The sequence below is a fragment of the Vicia villosa genome, linkage group LG7 (genome assembly GCF_029867415.1).
Source record: "Vicia villosa cultivar HV-30 ecotype Madison, WI linkage group LG7, Vvil1.0, whole genome shotgun sequence".
NCBI classification, from domain to species: Eukaryota; Viridiplantae; Streptophyta; class Magnoliopsida; order Fabales; family Fabaceae; genus Vicia; species Vicia villosa.
In genome coordinates, this window is record NC_081186.1 from 101,602,035 (window position 1) to 101,618,574 (window position 16,540).

Sequence of the window (16,540 nt, forward strand, 5' to 3'; positions counted from 1 at the left end):
ATATATATATATATATATATATATCATTTATCAATTTTTTTATAAATGTATGGATTTTCAAACCATTAAATATAAACTTATTTTTTATATTTGACAAACAAGCCCAAAGTAAATAATTAGCATTATTTTGGTAGTATAAATAAAGAAAAGAAAATTAGAAGAGAAATAAGTTTTATTGTGAAAATTAAAGATTTTATTTTTGAAATGACAATTAGTCATCAATAAAAATATTAACTGCATATATATGTGAAATACTTTTATAACTAAATAAAAAAATTAAGATTAGATGAAAAGACAAATTCTGAAATTGTTTAATCATGAATATGATTAGCTCAGTAAAAAATGCGATGCAACTTAAACAGATTTAACCTCCAGTGGGGCCATGATTCCCTGCTGTCACTATTTCCCGCATTTATGCATTGAATCGAGATAGGATAGTACAACTTTTAAGTTATATATATTCTTTATTTATAAAAATTCAAATTTGGATCAAAACCAAAATCAGCAACCCAGTGAAATACTAATGTAAAAAATACAAAAAAAATACAGTGGAACACTAGATAAGGGAAGAATATGCATCGGGAAAATGTATTTATATTTCCATTCTAGAACAGGGCCATTAATAAGGATGAGCCCAATCATGACTCGATTTGGTACAGTGCAAACACAACCTGGAGTCCGATACTCAATCCCCATCTCAGGCGATTGATCACTGTTTGATATTAGTATATTACCTGTTGAGTCGCAGGGAAACATGAGGCGCTTCTAAAGAAACTAATCAGATTATTAATCGCACTCGTCTGTTTAGATATGAAGGATGTTTGTCTAAACCAGAAAAAGTAAATAACAACCTCAACAGACTTTGAAAAGTAGTATATATCTACACGTTAAATGAGTTTAGTAGTTACAAGTTACAACATCTCATCAGTGTCGTGTTACTTCAATTTTCTTTACATTCTCACAAGTCACAATAATCATCCTTTCTGGCAGAGATAAGGTCAGTGGTTTAATACATCATCATGTTTCTATTCAAAACAATTTCATCTTCCTAATTGAAGGAGCTTTAAACCAAAAAAACACCCATGTAATCTCTGTCAATCATTTTCTTAGAAACTGCTGTCACATGCAACATAGTATTGAAGATAAATGGACAGAAATGTGAAGAGACAAGGAAAACTATCCCACCTCTTTGCATCATGGTAGGCACAGTTCACTTATTCTCCTCCTCTTGATACCTTTCTGTTTGGCTAAAATATCGATCGGTATTTAGAGGTTGGTTCCAGCCTTCCGAATCATGGGAGTCAGCCACAAATCCTCCATTCATGGGAGCAAATGCTGCAAAGAAATAGATAAGGATGGATGAAAACTGAACCCTTTTTCATTGGAATAGAACCCAACAAAACAAAATTATAAATAAAAACAAGAGATGGTTCATGGAGCACGAAAAAAGCTACAAATGATATGAAAGAAACTCTTCCTAGATAAATGCCTCAATTAGAAGGCTAAATATGTTCTAACTTCTAACAGTGATACTATGCAATAACATAAAAAAAATTACAATATACATAATGTGATAAAAATGATTGGATTGCTTTCAGAAAAAGGAATTAACGGGAAACTCTTTTTGGCCTTCAAATTTGCTGTTGAAAATTTGAAATTAGAATAGTATGAAAAACAGACTTCAAAATATTCACAGCAACTATTAGCAAGCTTCTTAATAGACTACAGCTAGACTAAACACAAACAAACCATTAATGTCCAAAGGTCTTAAGGTATCTACTGTCTTACTAGAAAAAGCCAAGCAGTTGGAGACATTTCTAATAGATTCAACTTTTAGACTAACTTGATTTATAATTAAATAAGCAAAAGTTATTTTGCATTGAACTCAATTCACTGGAGTATGCTCAACTCACTAGCTAGTTTATACACTCGCATGTCCAATAAAAATGTCCATTCGAAAAGGCAGTATGCAGGGAATACTAAAATTTGTGAAACTGTAAGAGAATGATAGTAAAAAAGTAGAATCTTAACTAACCTTTCTCCTTCATTCTTCTCTCCCTGTCATACTCGAATTTATCGCGTATAAGGCTAACTTTATCCCAGCTATCAGATTGCCTGTTTCTATCAAAATTCTGGTCCTGAATTACAAGAACAATACAAGCAATCATCAGAGAAATAGCACTACACAGAAAAATATAGTAAGGAGAATTTTGATCTTAAAGATTAAAACCATCTTATACAATCAGATAAAAAGTGGGCCCAGATGTTAACTAGTAATAACAACAGAATATAATATACACAATATCATCCCTATCCCATCCATCACCTCTCAAAGATGATTTGGCAACTTAAATTAAAAATCCAACGGTAAGCATAATTTCCTAAAGAAATTTATTCTGCGCAGCTCACTCATTAAACAATATCCTTAGCAAACTGATGTACTACTCATTATCAAGTATTTATTCAAAGTATTTCAATTGTACCTTGCTATACTCCATCTGGGGTCTTCTATTCCTGTAAAGCCATAACAGAAAATACAAAATTAGACACCATCTCCATGACCCCCATCACTTAATGACAGGTGAAATTTAAACCATTAATCTGATTGACCAATAAAAACAATGTAATATACATGCACAAAATTTCAAACAGAAAATCCAGCACCAAGAGAATATATAGATAAAAAAAAAAGGCTCATCAAAATATTCAAAGAATAATTGCCACTCAGTTCCTTACTTCAGCAAGAAAATCTCAATTTTATCAGCAGACAAGCTCATGCACATGCCATTAACAACCATTATATTCTTCCAAGAAGAAAGCAGAAATGAACTATGCAGAAATAAAGAAAAACAATGGAGGCAAACCTGTAAGGAGAGAAATCTTCATCATCATCTTCAGCGGACTCATAGTTCGCATGATCCCGAGCAAGCTTATTAGAGTAACCCTCGTCCCAATAAAGTCTCTCCCAATTTTCTCGAAGTTCATTATACAATTCCATATATCTTTTGCACCAAGGATCGTGTTCCTTTCAATATAATACGCACGTTTTATGAAAACAATTAAGACTTTAATTTAACACGTAAATAAAAATATAAATCACAAATTGACACCACCGTTGTTTCAACAAGTAAATCAACATGGCCTAAGTATGAACAGACACATCACACATCATATTTCCCAATCACATTACGAAAGAAATTACCAGGTAATCATGAAAAAAACAAAGCATACAAAGATAATGACACAATATAATATCAATTTTAGGCTTAACCCTATAATAATATAATTCCTTTATTTTGTTTTTAAGACAACATCAAACCAAAAATAAACAAACAGATAAATTTAAACCAAAGCACACTCAACCAAAAAGGGTTAAAATCCAGAAAAGATTAAACAATACTCAAATAGCACAAAATAAGATAATCAATTTTATTATTTACTCTCGAATATTGAAAGTTATGGAAATTATGCTAAATTGATCCTTTGAAAGTTACCCTATCTTCACACTACTCTTAAACATTGGGAATTATGCTAAATTAAATAAGGCCGTATATAGATTAATAACTTAAATAAGCTTTTATTTACACGCTGATTTCATAAATTATCCTAGAGAACTTATGGAAATAATTTGAAAACAACTTATGACCATAAAATAAGTTAAACTCTATACGGCAAGACCATATTTTGAGCTTATATCATAAAAGCTCGTATGTTTACAAAAATTGTGTTTGGTAACCTTAGCTAGCAACCAACAGCTAGCTTATAAGTTATCAACTACAATTTCATCCGCTATAAGCTAACTTATCAATCACGAGCTATTCTTTTTTCAAACAGAGCCTTACTTTTACATGTTCTCCATCAAAGTCTCATAAGCGCTAAGCAAATAGATAATCTCAAAACAAGTCAATCCAAACAAAGTCCTAAAAGATACGTTGATTATCAAATTAATCCTAAATTTGAGTTTCAGATTCTACTAATTTGAGCAAGCAACACTTATACATACACATTGAATTACAAGCTTTATATTTTAGTAACTAGTTATAGTTATTTAAATTTCTAATGAATCAAACAAAAATAGAAAACGAAAAATAAAAATCCGAGGGACTAACAGATTCCTTAAGAACGAGGCGAGTCCTGCGCATGAACTGTTCTCTCAGCTGCTTGCGGCGCTTGTTAGGAATATTCTCTCGAGGAATCACAAACCGTTCACGTGGTGGCACGTTATCTCCTATTTCGTGCATTTCACCGTCGACGATCCACCATTCTGACCTCTCCTCCGGTTTTTTCAGCGGAAGAGGCGGAGACTTGTGGCGCCGCCTGGAGTGGGAGGCGGCGTCGGGTCGTGGAGAGCGGAGTTGGTGGGAGCTGCGAGAAAGGAAGGGTGGGAATGTGAGAGAGTGAAGGCGTTTGGCGAGAGATAGCATGGATTCGATTGGAGTGGGATTGAGTCTGTGCTTCGAGGTTTAGGGTTTAGGAAGAAATTTTAAATAATTTAAGTTTTATTTCATCTACATCTAAAACAACAAATATAGATTCATGTAGTAATATTATGAATGTTGAGAGCAAGATTATTAACTTTTGAGATAAGTGGTGTTTAAGTTGAATTATTAGATATTAACACCCCTTCTTTTTTTCGTTCGCATCCCGACTTACATAGTAGATCGACTAATCCGGCTCGTTTTACGGAGGCACGTGCACTGGCCAAACGTTGTTTCTGTCAGGAATCGAACTCGGTATTCTTCGAATATCGTCCTTTAGTGTTATTTTGATATTTTGTTGATTTATTGGATGGATTTTCATTAATGTTATATGAGGATTGTGGTATCGGAGGGTATGTATCCTTAGAATAGAGGGTAATGTCTTTGAATTAAAAGTTGCGGAATTAAATAAATATAATTAGTTTTAATTATTCATTTGATTTAATTTATTAAAAATTAGATGATTTAATATGATTGAAATAAGAATTATTATTGAGGTTTAATAATAATAATAATAATAATAATAATAATAATAATAATAATAATAATAATAATAATAGAGTAAATGAGTAAATAGTTATTGACACTATGCTCTGTTAGAATGAGGAATAGTGGAGGTGTGTTTATTAGGTTCGTTAGGGAAGTTAGAAGTTAGTAAGGAATTAAATAAAAATAAGAAAGAAAATAGAATGGAAAATTGAGAATTTGGAGAGAACGTTTTCGTGAAAGAGGAGAAGAGGCACAAAGAGGTTAGGGCAAATATTCCATTAAAAGAGTAGAGAACTTCAATCCAGGGTAAGGGTGGAGTTCTAACTCTATAAGATTGGGTATGATGATTTGTATGTAGGAATGAGTTTTGGGGTTTTTGATAACTTAGGTTTTGAAGGAGAATTATATGATTGATGAAATTAATGTATGTTAGTGATGATTCTTGTTGATATGTGTTGTACAACTTATATTGCATAAATTTTGATGTTGTTGTGTATGTTTGTATGATGATGTTTTGCGATGACGAAAAAGTGAAGGCCTATATTTGCGTTTGATGAAGGCTTATGCCTTGTGGTTGCATAATTGTTATCGTTGATGTTGTTGCATTTTATGATGCCGCATTATTGAGTCGCATACATTGCATTTTTACGATGCCCTGGACTGGCAAACACGTTGGCCGGGATTGGCAAAAACACGTTGGCCTGGAATGACAAAACTATGATGGCTTTAATCTCATTGTGTGGATAGAGGGCAAATTGTGATGAAGGTGTATGCCTTGTTGATGCCTCTATTTATTGACAATTTTGTGATGAAGGTGTATGCTATATTGGTACCACATGCATTCGCATAGTCATTGGTCTAGTTGCATTTTACATGATGATGAATGATGATGAGTTGTTTGATGATGAATGATGATGAGCTGTTTGGTAATGAATACTTGTATAATCAATGATGTGATGATGGGTTAGATGTTGTAAAATAATTGTATACTACTTATTAATAAATGACGCAGATGTGTTGTGAAGTGGTCAATCGTGTATGACTCTATTCTCATATACTTGTTATCATACGTTTTCTTATATCGTTATGATATCTCACCCATTCTGTTTGAATGTTATCCCTATGTTGGTAACGCACAGGTAACCTGAAGTAGCTTGAAATTGAGGTTAGCCGAGGAGATTGTCTCATAGTGAGTAGAATGAGTCAGTGTCAGCTCTGATATGTAACATTGAAGTTAATTGCGTCTATTTTGTTATGTTGGGAGTAAAACCCTTGTAGAACTCCACTTTATTGTATTTATTTGATGATGTTTGTTGAATATTGAATTATGATGATTATAATTTATGTTGAAGAGTTAAGAGTAAATATTGTTGATGTCTTTCCGCTGCGAGTAAATGAAATGAAGTTTAGATATGATGAATATATAATTATGTGTTGCATATATTGTTATATGAGCATATGTGATGAATGAAGGTCACATCCTAATTGTCTAATTGTTTTAATTCCTTCTATTTATTTTAAAAAATTATCGTAGAAAAATTAGGATGTTACATTAGTGGTATCAGAATATCGATCCGTCCAGCCAAATTGTTGAGTCAGTAATGTAGTTTGATACTGGAATAGTGTTCACCTATTATTCCTTAGTATGCCAAATAAAGCTTAAATTTTTCCCTTTTGTAACAAATAAAAGATAAGAATTTTCCTTAAAATAAGACATTTGATTAGTACTAGCTAGCTTGAATTGTGATACGCTTTTCATTTTTTATTTTATAAGTCTTTGTATGGGAGTTTAGATAGTAGGGAAGATAAGACTTTCAATTTTTTTTAAATATTAAAAAATAATTAACATTTATTAAAGAATAATTTTGTATATAATGCTCTCTCTAGTCCTATGTATAAGAAAGAGTTCATTTTTTTAGATACATTGTCAACTATATATATTGTCCAATACATTAGTTATTCAATGTATCTAAAATGTAGATTTTTTCTTATAAATAGAACCGGAAGTACTAATAAATAATATCATTATTTATTATTATGTTTTTAATTTTTAATATATAAACTATCTAAAACCCTCATTTAATATAAATTTTAAATTTATTTAAATTACAGAAATTTTATGTTATAATGAATAAAAATAAATAATTTAAAATCCTCCTCACTTAAATTTTTCTATTTTTCATTCAATTATTTCTTTTTTTAAAATAAATTTTCTCATCTCTTTCTCTCTAAACTCTCTAACCAAATCTAAGAGAATAAACACATGCATGAGTGTGTGTTTGACAACCACCATTGCAAAAGTTAGGCTCCCATTGGTGGGAATGAATTCTTTCAAGTGTGACTCTAAAATGTGATTTACACTTGAGAGAATAAAGTGTAATCTCTTCCAATAAAAATTATTTTCTCTAAAATTTTGAAGTGTTTCTCTTTCACCATGTAAGTACTACTACTACTATACTACTAGTGGGAAAACAAAATAGAGAAACAGAATTCAGAACCACCATTTCCTAAGCATGTATTTTAACTAGTTACTCATTGAAAATTGAACTTATAATTATATGATTCAACCATGCACCATTGACCAAATTGAATAATACTTGAATGATGAATCCCATATGAATTGTACATCCATCCAAAGATCCAAGATGACTCATTAGAATCTAAATGCATATCCAAACTCTGAATATTCTTTTCAGTGGTTGAGATATAGTTCATCTAATTACTGCTTTTCCAATTGATTCTCTGACAATGTGATTTCTCATTTTCACCTACTCTCACCATACCATATTTTAAGTTCATATTTACTGTTCACTCTAATTTTACATAAATGTAATTAAAAAATAATAATTTTATGAGTTCGAACATGTGCCTCTCTGCATCAGATCAGATGTCTTAGCAAAATTATCAACTGAGTTGACTTAACGAAAATGCAAAGATATGTTCACACTGACATTACTTACTACAGTAATTCTGAGTTAAGTCATAGAGTGACTGAGCCACTGAATGAATCTGTCTGTGTAGTAAGGTCCATAGTGTCCTTTTTCTTATTTCAGGTTTCACCAGTTTATCTTTTTGTTCTCATTACTTGACCACAACATACACCTTCTTTGTCTCTACTTCTTTTTCTGCATATTCTCTTATATATTCTGTCTATATATTCATAAACCCTTCAAAGTTTTGCAGCACAAAAGAGGAGAATGAGAATCACTAAACTAGCCAAACAAGTTTTGCTACTTTTGGCCTTAACCTTTTCTATTCAAGTAATACAAGGTCATTGTCAAGTTTTCTTCTAATACAACAATTCTAGTTTCAATTGTATTTCATAGCAAGTTTTTTACTCATCATTATATTGTTACAACTTGCAGGTATTAGAACAGAAGATTTGGTGTCTAAGAAATCCATTCAAATCTTTACAGAACAAAGATTAAAGGTAAACCAAACGCAAGTGTTATCAAATTATAATTGCTTGGAGTATTTTTTCTCTCTCTGGATGCTTAAATTTATCTTTTGATTACGTGGAATCATATATAGGGTAGTAGCAGCAATGTGGCAATGAGAATGAGGAATTCTAGGAGATTGATGATTGGATCCATAACACCAACCTGCACTTACAATGAATGTAGAGGATGTAAGTACAAGTGTATGGCTGAGCAGGTGCCTGTAGTGGGAAATGATCCAGTCAATAGTCCATATCACTACAGATGTGTTTGTCATAGAGGATAGTTTCTGTAGTGCTGACACTTCAGATTGTAACCTTGTTTGTGTATCCGACCTTTGTCTTCGGTCGACATTGTTATGAACATTATACTTGGTGGTTACATACAATCACTTTTTTCTCAAATAATTACCAGTATCTTATGAGTTTGCCTGTGTCGTATCCGATGTCTGTATCTCTGTGTTATTAATTCATAGAAGATTAATTCATAGAAGATAGCAATAGATAGGCTATAGGACAGTGTAATCTTTGGTTAAAGCAGGTGTTGGTTTTTAGTTATCAAAATATTGTCTTTGCTTACTATAATTCTGCTTTCCAATTCTAGAATCAGTTTTAAATGCATATACTTAAAACAGCTATAGCTTTGCATTGTTATATTGTCATTCAATTAAAGATGAGAAAACAAATGATTTAGTAAATTTTTCCATTGTTATGATTTTACTCATTTGAAACTATTGAGTAAATGACAATGTAACAAGCACAAACATTGTGAGTGATTAAAAACATTGATTTTGAAGGAGGGGAAGGAGCTTTAACTACAAAGTCCATTTCAATTTCAATTTCACAAGATAGAAAATGTGAGGTTAGTTACTAGTGGGCCCATTAAAGTGGTCCCATTTCTAGACATGAACAACAAAAGATCACATGAGTAACTTTTTGAATTTCACATTTTCACTAAGTGGCAAAAACAAGAACTAAACTAAACATATCAAGCATACAAGGAGGGAGGTCCCATTTGAAACATTAGGTAACTTAATAGCACGTGATTTAATCCACGGAGCACAAACATTAACACGGACACCAAACACGACTCTGACTCAAACATGTCGGCATGGGTAAAAGTTTATAAAAATATGATGTATTTGATTGTAATCTAATGTGTCGAGAACATGTCAGACACTGACATGTGTTAGATACCAGACACGTTTTCTATTAGAAGAGTTTATATTAATGCGACTTTAACAATTTAGTGCAACTACCTTGGACTAGAGACATTAATCTTATTTGTTTCCTTCTTAGTGCAACTACCTTCAATCTATAAACTCACTTAAATTTAAAATTAAATCTCCTATTCTTTCTTAGGCTACACTTATGATATATAGACAAAATCTTTGTGAAGTGTGATTCATCATCAATATTATTGTCAAACTACTATCATGAGAAAGAATCATTCTTTAGGTCATCTCTTCTTAATATTATAATGTTGTGTTGTTCGACATGGAAATATGAACTCTCATTTGAAATTTAAGGCAGAAATCAATTTGAACTAGAAAGAACTTCACAAGATTTGTATTAATTTAATTTCAATCATAATTTTCGTTATATACAATTATACATTGCGTATACATGTAGTAAATTGATATGCTTCACAATCAGTTTCATGTTTTCCTCCTGCCATAAAGATTGGAATAGAAATAGCCTCAGAGCACAACTTGAATCTTAGCCAAAACTTAATTAGTTGTTGGCCTTGCCATGGCTTCTTGGAAAAGGGATAACATCCCTAACATTGCTAAGGCCTGTTATATAAAGGATCATAAGGTCAAAGTTTAGAGTGAACCCGGCGTGCTTGACCGTTCCATTTCGGCAAAGATCCAAGTACCATTCATACTTCTCTCTTGGCAAACGCAATTCTGTAATTCTGCCATACAGTAAAGAAACAGCATAAGGGTTATTTCATATTTTACCAAGAAAATAAGCATCCTTATATAACTAAAGGCATATTAAACAAGTAGTACCTGGAGCTTATCACGGTAAGACGATCCTCATTTTGGCTGCCAGAGATTATAGTTCCAACCTGCAAAGATTTTTCAAAACTTTAACACTGAACAAAACTGCACCACACTGTCACTGTCCACACGCAACACCTCAATAGCAGCCACTTTAGATCATACCTTTGGGACAACGAGATCAAATGCAGAAACAGTTTTATCATCATTAACTCTAACATAGAATGGCTTAGCTTCTTTTGGATAACTGTGAATTATAACTGGCCCCTTGTAGACGACATCAGCCAGATAGCTGCCATGAAACAAACATAATCGTAACTCGGTAAGTAACTAGAACTGGCTAAGGCATTACACCTCCTGTTATAAATTAAAAATATTCAGAATATGACTATAATATCATATACCTTAGGTGATCTGAAGTGAGTATAGCACCCGAATTGAACTTTGCTTCAGATTTCTTATCTTCGGCCTTGGAGGACAACCAGTAACACATAAACAAACATATTTGTTATCTTTGAAATGAAAAGGAAAATGGGTGGCGAAATTCAAAACGATACGTTCAGGAGCATTTGGTGAAATACATACCTTTCTAAGAACATCTAAAGCTTCATTATAGGAAATTATTTGAGGAGAATCTGATATAATTTTCCGAAGACGATCAATGCAAGTGTTGTCAATTCTTTTGCCAACAAACTTCACATCATCAGAGTGATTTTCCAAAACCCACTTACATAGATACTTAAACAAGTCATAAGCACAGTTGATAGAGTCCTGTAAGTATCACAATGCACATACAACATGCTATTAACTGATAGAAAATCTTCCAATTAGAACACATGAAATAATTTATAAATTTCCAAAATTTCTCATATACAGTAATTTTGCTGAGGGAAAAAGTGATACCTGTAATTCAGCAAAAGCCATTTCAGCCTCAACCATCCACATTTCTGCAGCATGTTTTGCAGAATCTGTTTTATCTGCTTGAAATCTAGGTCCAAACGAATACACATTACCAAGGGCAGATGCAAAACTCTCCAGATGTAAGCGACCGGAGACAGTCAAATAAGTTTGGGTATTGAAAAAATCTTCAGAAGAGTCTACTCTGTCTTGCTTCAATAAAGTTCCCAATTTTTTCTTTTCTCTTGCTTCCAATTGTGATTCCAGTTCAATAGTTTTCTGCAGATCCTGAATTGCTGCCGCCAGAGCTTCCTTATTGCTTTCACTTCTTTTTAAAGTTTCAACTAGTTTGCTTTTCTCTTTGGCAGCTTCCTTCACAGTTTCAAGGGTAATACCTTCACTCTCGTAAATAGTACTCAACCTCTCCTTGTCTGCTTTCTGATTCCCAGTAGTCGTAACCTGGAACAAGTTGCTAAATCCTTTGGAGTCTGTAGTAGTTATAGTTGGTACTTGCACATCAAAAAATGCATGATCCTTGAAAAATGAGTGGGTTGCAAACGACAGAGCACTGCGAACTCGCATGACAGTTGCCACCTAATATATGAGCCAAGCGTCACTCAATTAAAGAACTGGAATGCATCAAATATGTAATCATCCATCTCATACAATTTATATACATGAAGAACAAGGATCTATGTCATTGCAATTAGAAAGCATCAAATATTGTTCCCAAAATTTAGTCCAAATCTTACCGATTGTCAAAATCATTCCTAGGCATTAAACTTACATGTTTACATTAGAATACATACTAAAATCCTCTAGAATGTAACAAGTTTCTATAAATAAGAATATGGGGTAAGGTTCACCACCAAGAAGAACCAAATAATGAAAAAGTAGTGCGTCCGAATAGTAAAATGTAGCACTTAGTTATAAATGTTAGTAGTCAGCAAATCTAATATTGTAAACCTGGAGAACAATCAAGTTCTGGCTAAAGCGAAATATAATAAGACATATATAGAATGAGAAGATATCAAATTGATATATAATTTCACCGTAGTTGTTCGAGGCCGAAAATGAGCGTAATCTCTTAACATCTCCAGTGGAACTCGCTTCTTTGATAACGGATACTTCCCAACGTCTACTGTCCCAATGTGAAGAACTTTGTCAGCCTTCAACTGAATAGCATGCTTCCCTTCTGCGGACGGCCGCTCTAATCGACCTTCCACTAATATACAGGTTCCAGTAGCCAAAAGCCGGCTCGGTGTAGCTATCGAGGATTCAACCACAACCTACATGTTTCAAATAACAATGAGAATCATGAAATCAAATCAAATTTTGAAAACCTTCATCTTCTACAATTCAAGCACATAAACATGCATACAAATCAAAATTTCTCAAGCTAAAACATCCGATTATATATTTCAGTTCCTGAATCCTAACATGTCAATAAGTTATTTTCAGCTTATTTCTATAAGTTCTTTATAAACCACTTATATATTTCACATAAACAGAGCTTAAAGAGATTGAAAAAACGCAAGAACCTGAAGTGTGGCAACGCATGAACCATCGGTGAGAAGAAGAAAAGCGGTTGAAGATTTGGGAGGAAGAGTTTTAGGAATTGGAGAGTCACGTAATTTCTTGCGAGACACGTAACTGCTTCCTCCCAAAACTTCCATAATATTCCGAATCAAAGGAATTCGAGACTGAAAAATCTCGACACACGATACATCTTTCGCCGGAATTTCATTTTCCGGCGCCGGCGACGACGGCGGAGGAGGAGGAGGTGAAGATTTCTCAACTTCCTTCGATGACTTCACCCACCCGCCAACGACCACAGTCTGTCCTATAAACTCCGCGCCACCGTCGGTTCGGTTAAGAAAAAGCGACTTTAATTGAACCCGGTTCGAGTATTTGAAGTTACTCAAGGGTTGAGAATTGGACCCAAGTGAACCGGGTTCTTGGGTTTGGGTTTCAGTTTGTTGGTTTGGTTTTGCCATGTTAGTGAACCGGTTATTATAAGCAAAAGTGAGAGAAAGAAAAAGCACTTTTGTGTTTGAGTTGTTGGAAGGGGATTGATGAGAAACATGGTTGAAAGTGTGTGATATATACAGTGGAATGAGAGAATGATGCTTTGCTTTTGCTTGGAATGAGAAAATGAAGATTGGGGGAGAAGGAAAAGGATTGTTTGGGAGTTTTGGATTAAATGGAATGGAAATATAATAAATTATTATAAGAGGTATTGTATTGTGTTGGGTTTGGTTTGGTATTCTTTGGTTTTAGGTAATAGCTTGCTTTTATTGTATTTGTAGTATTTGCCTATCTTTCTTGTTCAAAATGCACCAAAATGAGGTCATACCAAGAAACTCAACTTTGGATAATCTATTAAGGAATCCATCAATAAATCTAATAAGATAAAATCAAATTAAATTATTTTCATATAATTTATAAGTTATTTTTATAAACTATTGTAAAAAATTGTAAATTATAATAGGAGGATAAATTAGCTTAAATATATAGCTAAATTTAAACATAATAAATTTATATAATGGACATTGTATTAATAAATAAAATAACTACAAATGTTATGATTTCCTTCGAACCAATGAATGTATATCAATTATTTCAAATTTTTAAGTTGGTTGAATTGTTTTGCTGATAATTTTTTGTTAACACATATACCAATTGATACATAAAAGATATCGAGGTTGTAGTTATCAATTTATTGTTCAACTTTTCTATCATGAAATGTCAATCAATCTCAATATATTTTGTTCTGTCATATTGAACCGAATTATGTAAATATTAATGGTTGATTTACTATCACAATAACTTCGTATGGTCTTCACATTATATCTTTAAATCTTGTAGCACTTGTTTTATTCATAATAGTTCACACATTTCAAATGTCCTAGCTCTGAATTTTGACTCAGTGTTTGATTGAGCAACAATACTTTTCTTTTTACTCCTCTAAGTAACAATGTTTCTAGACAAAAAGGTATAATAATTTAAATTACATCTTCTATAAATTAATAAACATGTATAAACAACATTTGTGTACGCCTCCATGGTTAGACTTCCACTTCTTTCAAACAAGAGTCATTTTCCTAGAGTAACTTTGACATATTGTAGAACATAGCCAACAATGTCTCACATTCGAATTATGCATGAATTAGCTCACCACGCTGATTGCATAAGTCAAATCTAGCCTAGTGTATGTCAAGTTAATTAACTTTCATACTAACCTCTAGTATTGATCCTTGTCAACTTTAAAATTTTCCTCCTCATAACTCATCTTATTATTTTGTTCAGTAGGAACACTAGTAGGTTTAAATTCAAGTTTTCATGTTTCTTGAAAAATATCAATCATAAACTTTCTCTAAGAGGTAAAAATGTCTTTATTTAATGGGCTACCTTAATTCTCAACAAGTACTTGAGTTCTCCAAGGTCCTTCATTTCAAACTCTATTGATAAATTCTTTTCAAGTAGTTGTAACTTAGTTACTCATCTCATGTAATAATAATATCATCAACATATACAAGAAGTACAATCGCCTTTGCTTACCCGCTAAACAATGTGACCACTTTCTCAACTTTGCATCGGAAACACCATACAACATATTTTTCTTAGTCAAAATACTCAAACCTTTTTCACTCATATGATCCAAACTCTTGTGCCATAATTCGGATGAGCTATCATTGTCACAAGTGTTGATGTAGCACTTCGAAACTCCAAGTTGGACGACATACAATTTCAAATTTCTTTTTCCTTTAGCAACCACCATTGAGCCTTTCTTTAACCTCCATTCATTGCCTGAAAAATAATTATCATATCCTTCATTATCATACTTTCCAACGGATAAAAGATTGAATCGAAGTTCCAGAATGTGTTTCACACCTTTGAGAACTAGAATAGTCCCATTTCTAGTTTCGACACAAATATCCCCATTCTGATGACATTACCTTCCCCATTATTTCCCATACAAAACAACCCCAAAGTTACCGATCTCGTAAGTTGAAAAAAGATCACGTCTTGAAGTTACATTAGTAGAAGCACCACTATCAACCACCAAATCCATCTCATCACATGATAGATTGACATTCTCTACACAACTATCACAAACAGTAAAGAAATCATCAAAAATAGCAACATATTCATTATTGCTACCTTCCTTTTTGTCATTGTTGTAGTTCTTCTTCTTGTTTTCCCTTTTCAATTTACGACAATACCTCTTTATGTGTCCCTTTTCCACACAATGTTAACACTCAATATGAGAGAATCTATTAGATCCTGCTTGTGATTTACCACGTGAAGTATCGCGATTACTTGACATACATTATAATTGGAATCATTCAAACTTACCATCCTAGATGTGTTTGTCTCAATCGTTACTCAAATCAAACCACGACTCGAGATACCACTTATTAGGAGAAAATCACAAATGCAACAGAAAAATCCAATAAGACAAACTCTCCCAATTATCACATGTAACTTTGAGACAATCAACAAAAAACACATCAAACAACACAACCCAATTATATCGTGGAAAAACCTCCATTGACTAGGAGTAAAACACATAAAGAAAATCACAAACCATGACTCGAGATACCACTTATTGGGAGAAAATCACAAACGCAACAGAAAAATCCAATAAGACAAACTCTGCCAATTATCACATGTAACTTAGAGACAATCAGCAAAAAACACATCAAACAACACAACCCAATTCATTAGAGAAAATCGGTAAGTGAAAATCTTTCACATAAAGAAAATCTTCATTTTTCCTTTCCATAAATTTTAATTGGAATCATTCAAAATTACCATCCTAGATGTGTTTGTCTCAATCGTTACTCAAATCAAACCACGACTCGAGATACCACTTATTGGGAGAAAATCACAAACGCAACAGAAAAATCCAATAAGACAAGCTCTCTTAATTATTACATGTAACTTAGAGACAATCAACAAAAAACACATCAAACAACACAACCCAATTTTATCGTGGAAAAACCTCCATTGACTAGGAGTAAAAAACCACAGGACCAGCAGGCCACTTAAAATATCCACTATAATTAACAATGAGTACAAACAAGATTCTCTCTAACACTAGTTAGAGGTATACATCAATATCATCAAGATTTGCAATCAATCTTGAAATACAACAAGAATCAAAAGAGACAAAACCCAAAAAACACCAAGAAATTCTGACCTCAAAGATGGACTCAACAGACTGACTT

General features: G+C 32.8%; 3 protein-coding genes across 3 annotated transcripts; 1 reads left to right on the forward strand and 2 right to left on the reverse strand.

Annotated features, from left to right (window-relative positions):
• Positions 1-861: 861 nt before the first annotated feature.
• On the reverse strand, positions 862-4,531 carry LOC131618068 (uncharacterized). Its single transcript, XM_058889338.1, has 5 exons — positions 4,110-4,531; positions 2,865-3,025; positions 2,484-2,514; positions 2,036-2,138; positions 862-1,335 (listed from the first exon to the last, which is right to left on the reverse strand). The coding sequence occupies exons 1-5, from the start codon at positions 4,422-4,424 to the stop codon at positions 1,211-1,213; spliced, it is 735 nt and encodes a 244-aa protein (XP_058745321.1). The 5' UTR covers positions 4,425-4,531; the 3' UTR covers positions 862-1,210.
• Positions 4,532-8,068: 3,537 nt separating this feature from the next.
• Positions 8,069-8,939, forward strand: LOC131618070 (EPIDERMAL PATTERNING FACTOR-like protein 9). Its single transcript, XM_058889339.1, has 3 exons — positions 8,069-8,237; positions 8,333-8,397; positions 8,499-8,939. Exons 1-3 carry the CDS (start codon positions 8,165-8,167, stop codon positions 8,688-8,690), a joined length of 330 nt encoding a protein of 109 aa, XP_058745322.1. The 5' UTR covers positions 8,069-8,164; the 3' UTR covers positions 8,691-8,939.
• Positions 8,940-9,940: 1,001 nt separating this feature from the next.
• LOC131618071 (asparagine--tRNA ligase, cytoplasmic 2-like) lies at positions 9,941-13,479 on the reverse strand. The gene is made up of 8 exons (XM_058889340.1): positions 12,848-13,479; positions 12,359-12,595; positions 11,313-11,900; positions 10,995-11,180; positions 10,814-10,878; positions 10,575-10,701; positions 10,419-10,477; positions 9,941-10,321 (listed from the first exon to the last, which is right to left on the reverse strand). Exons 1-8 carry the CDS (start codon positions 13,301-13,303, stop codon positions 10,138-10,140), a joined length of 1,902 nt encoding a protein of 633 aa, XP_058745323.1. The 5' UTR covers positions 13,304-13,479; the 3' UTR covers positions 9,941-10,137.
• Positions 13,480-16,540: the final 3,061 nt, after the last annotated feature.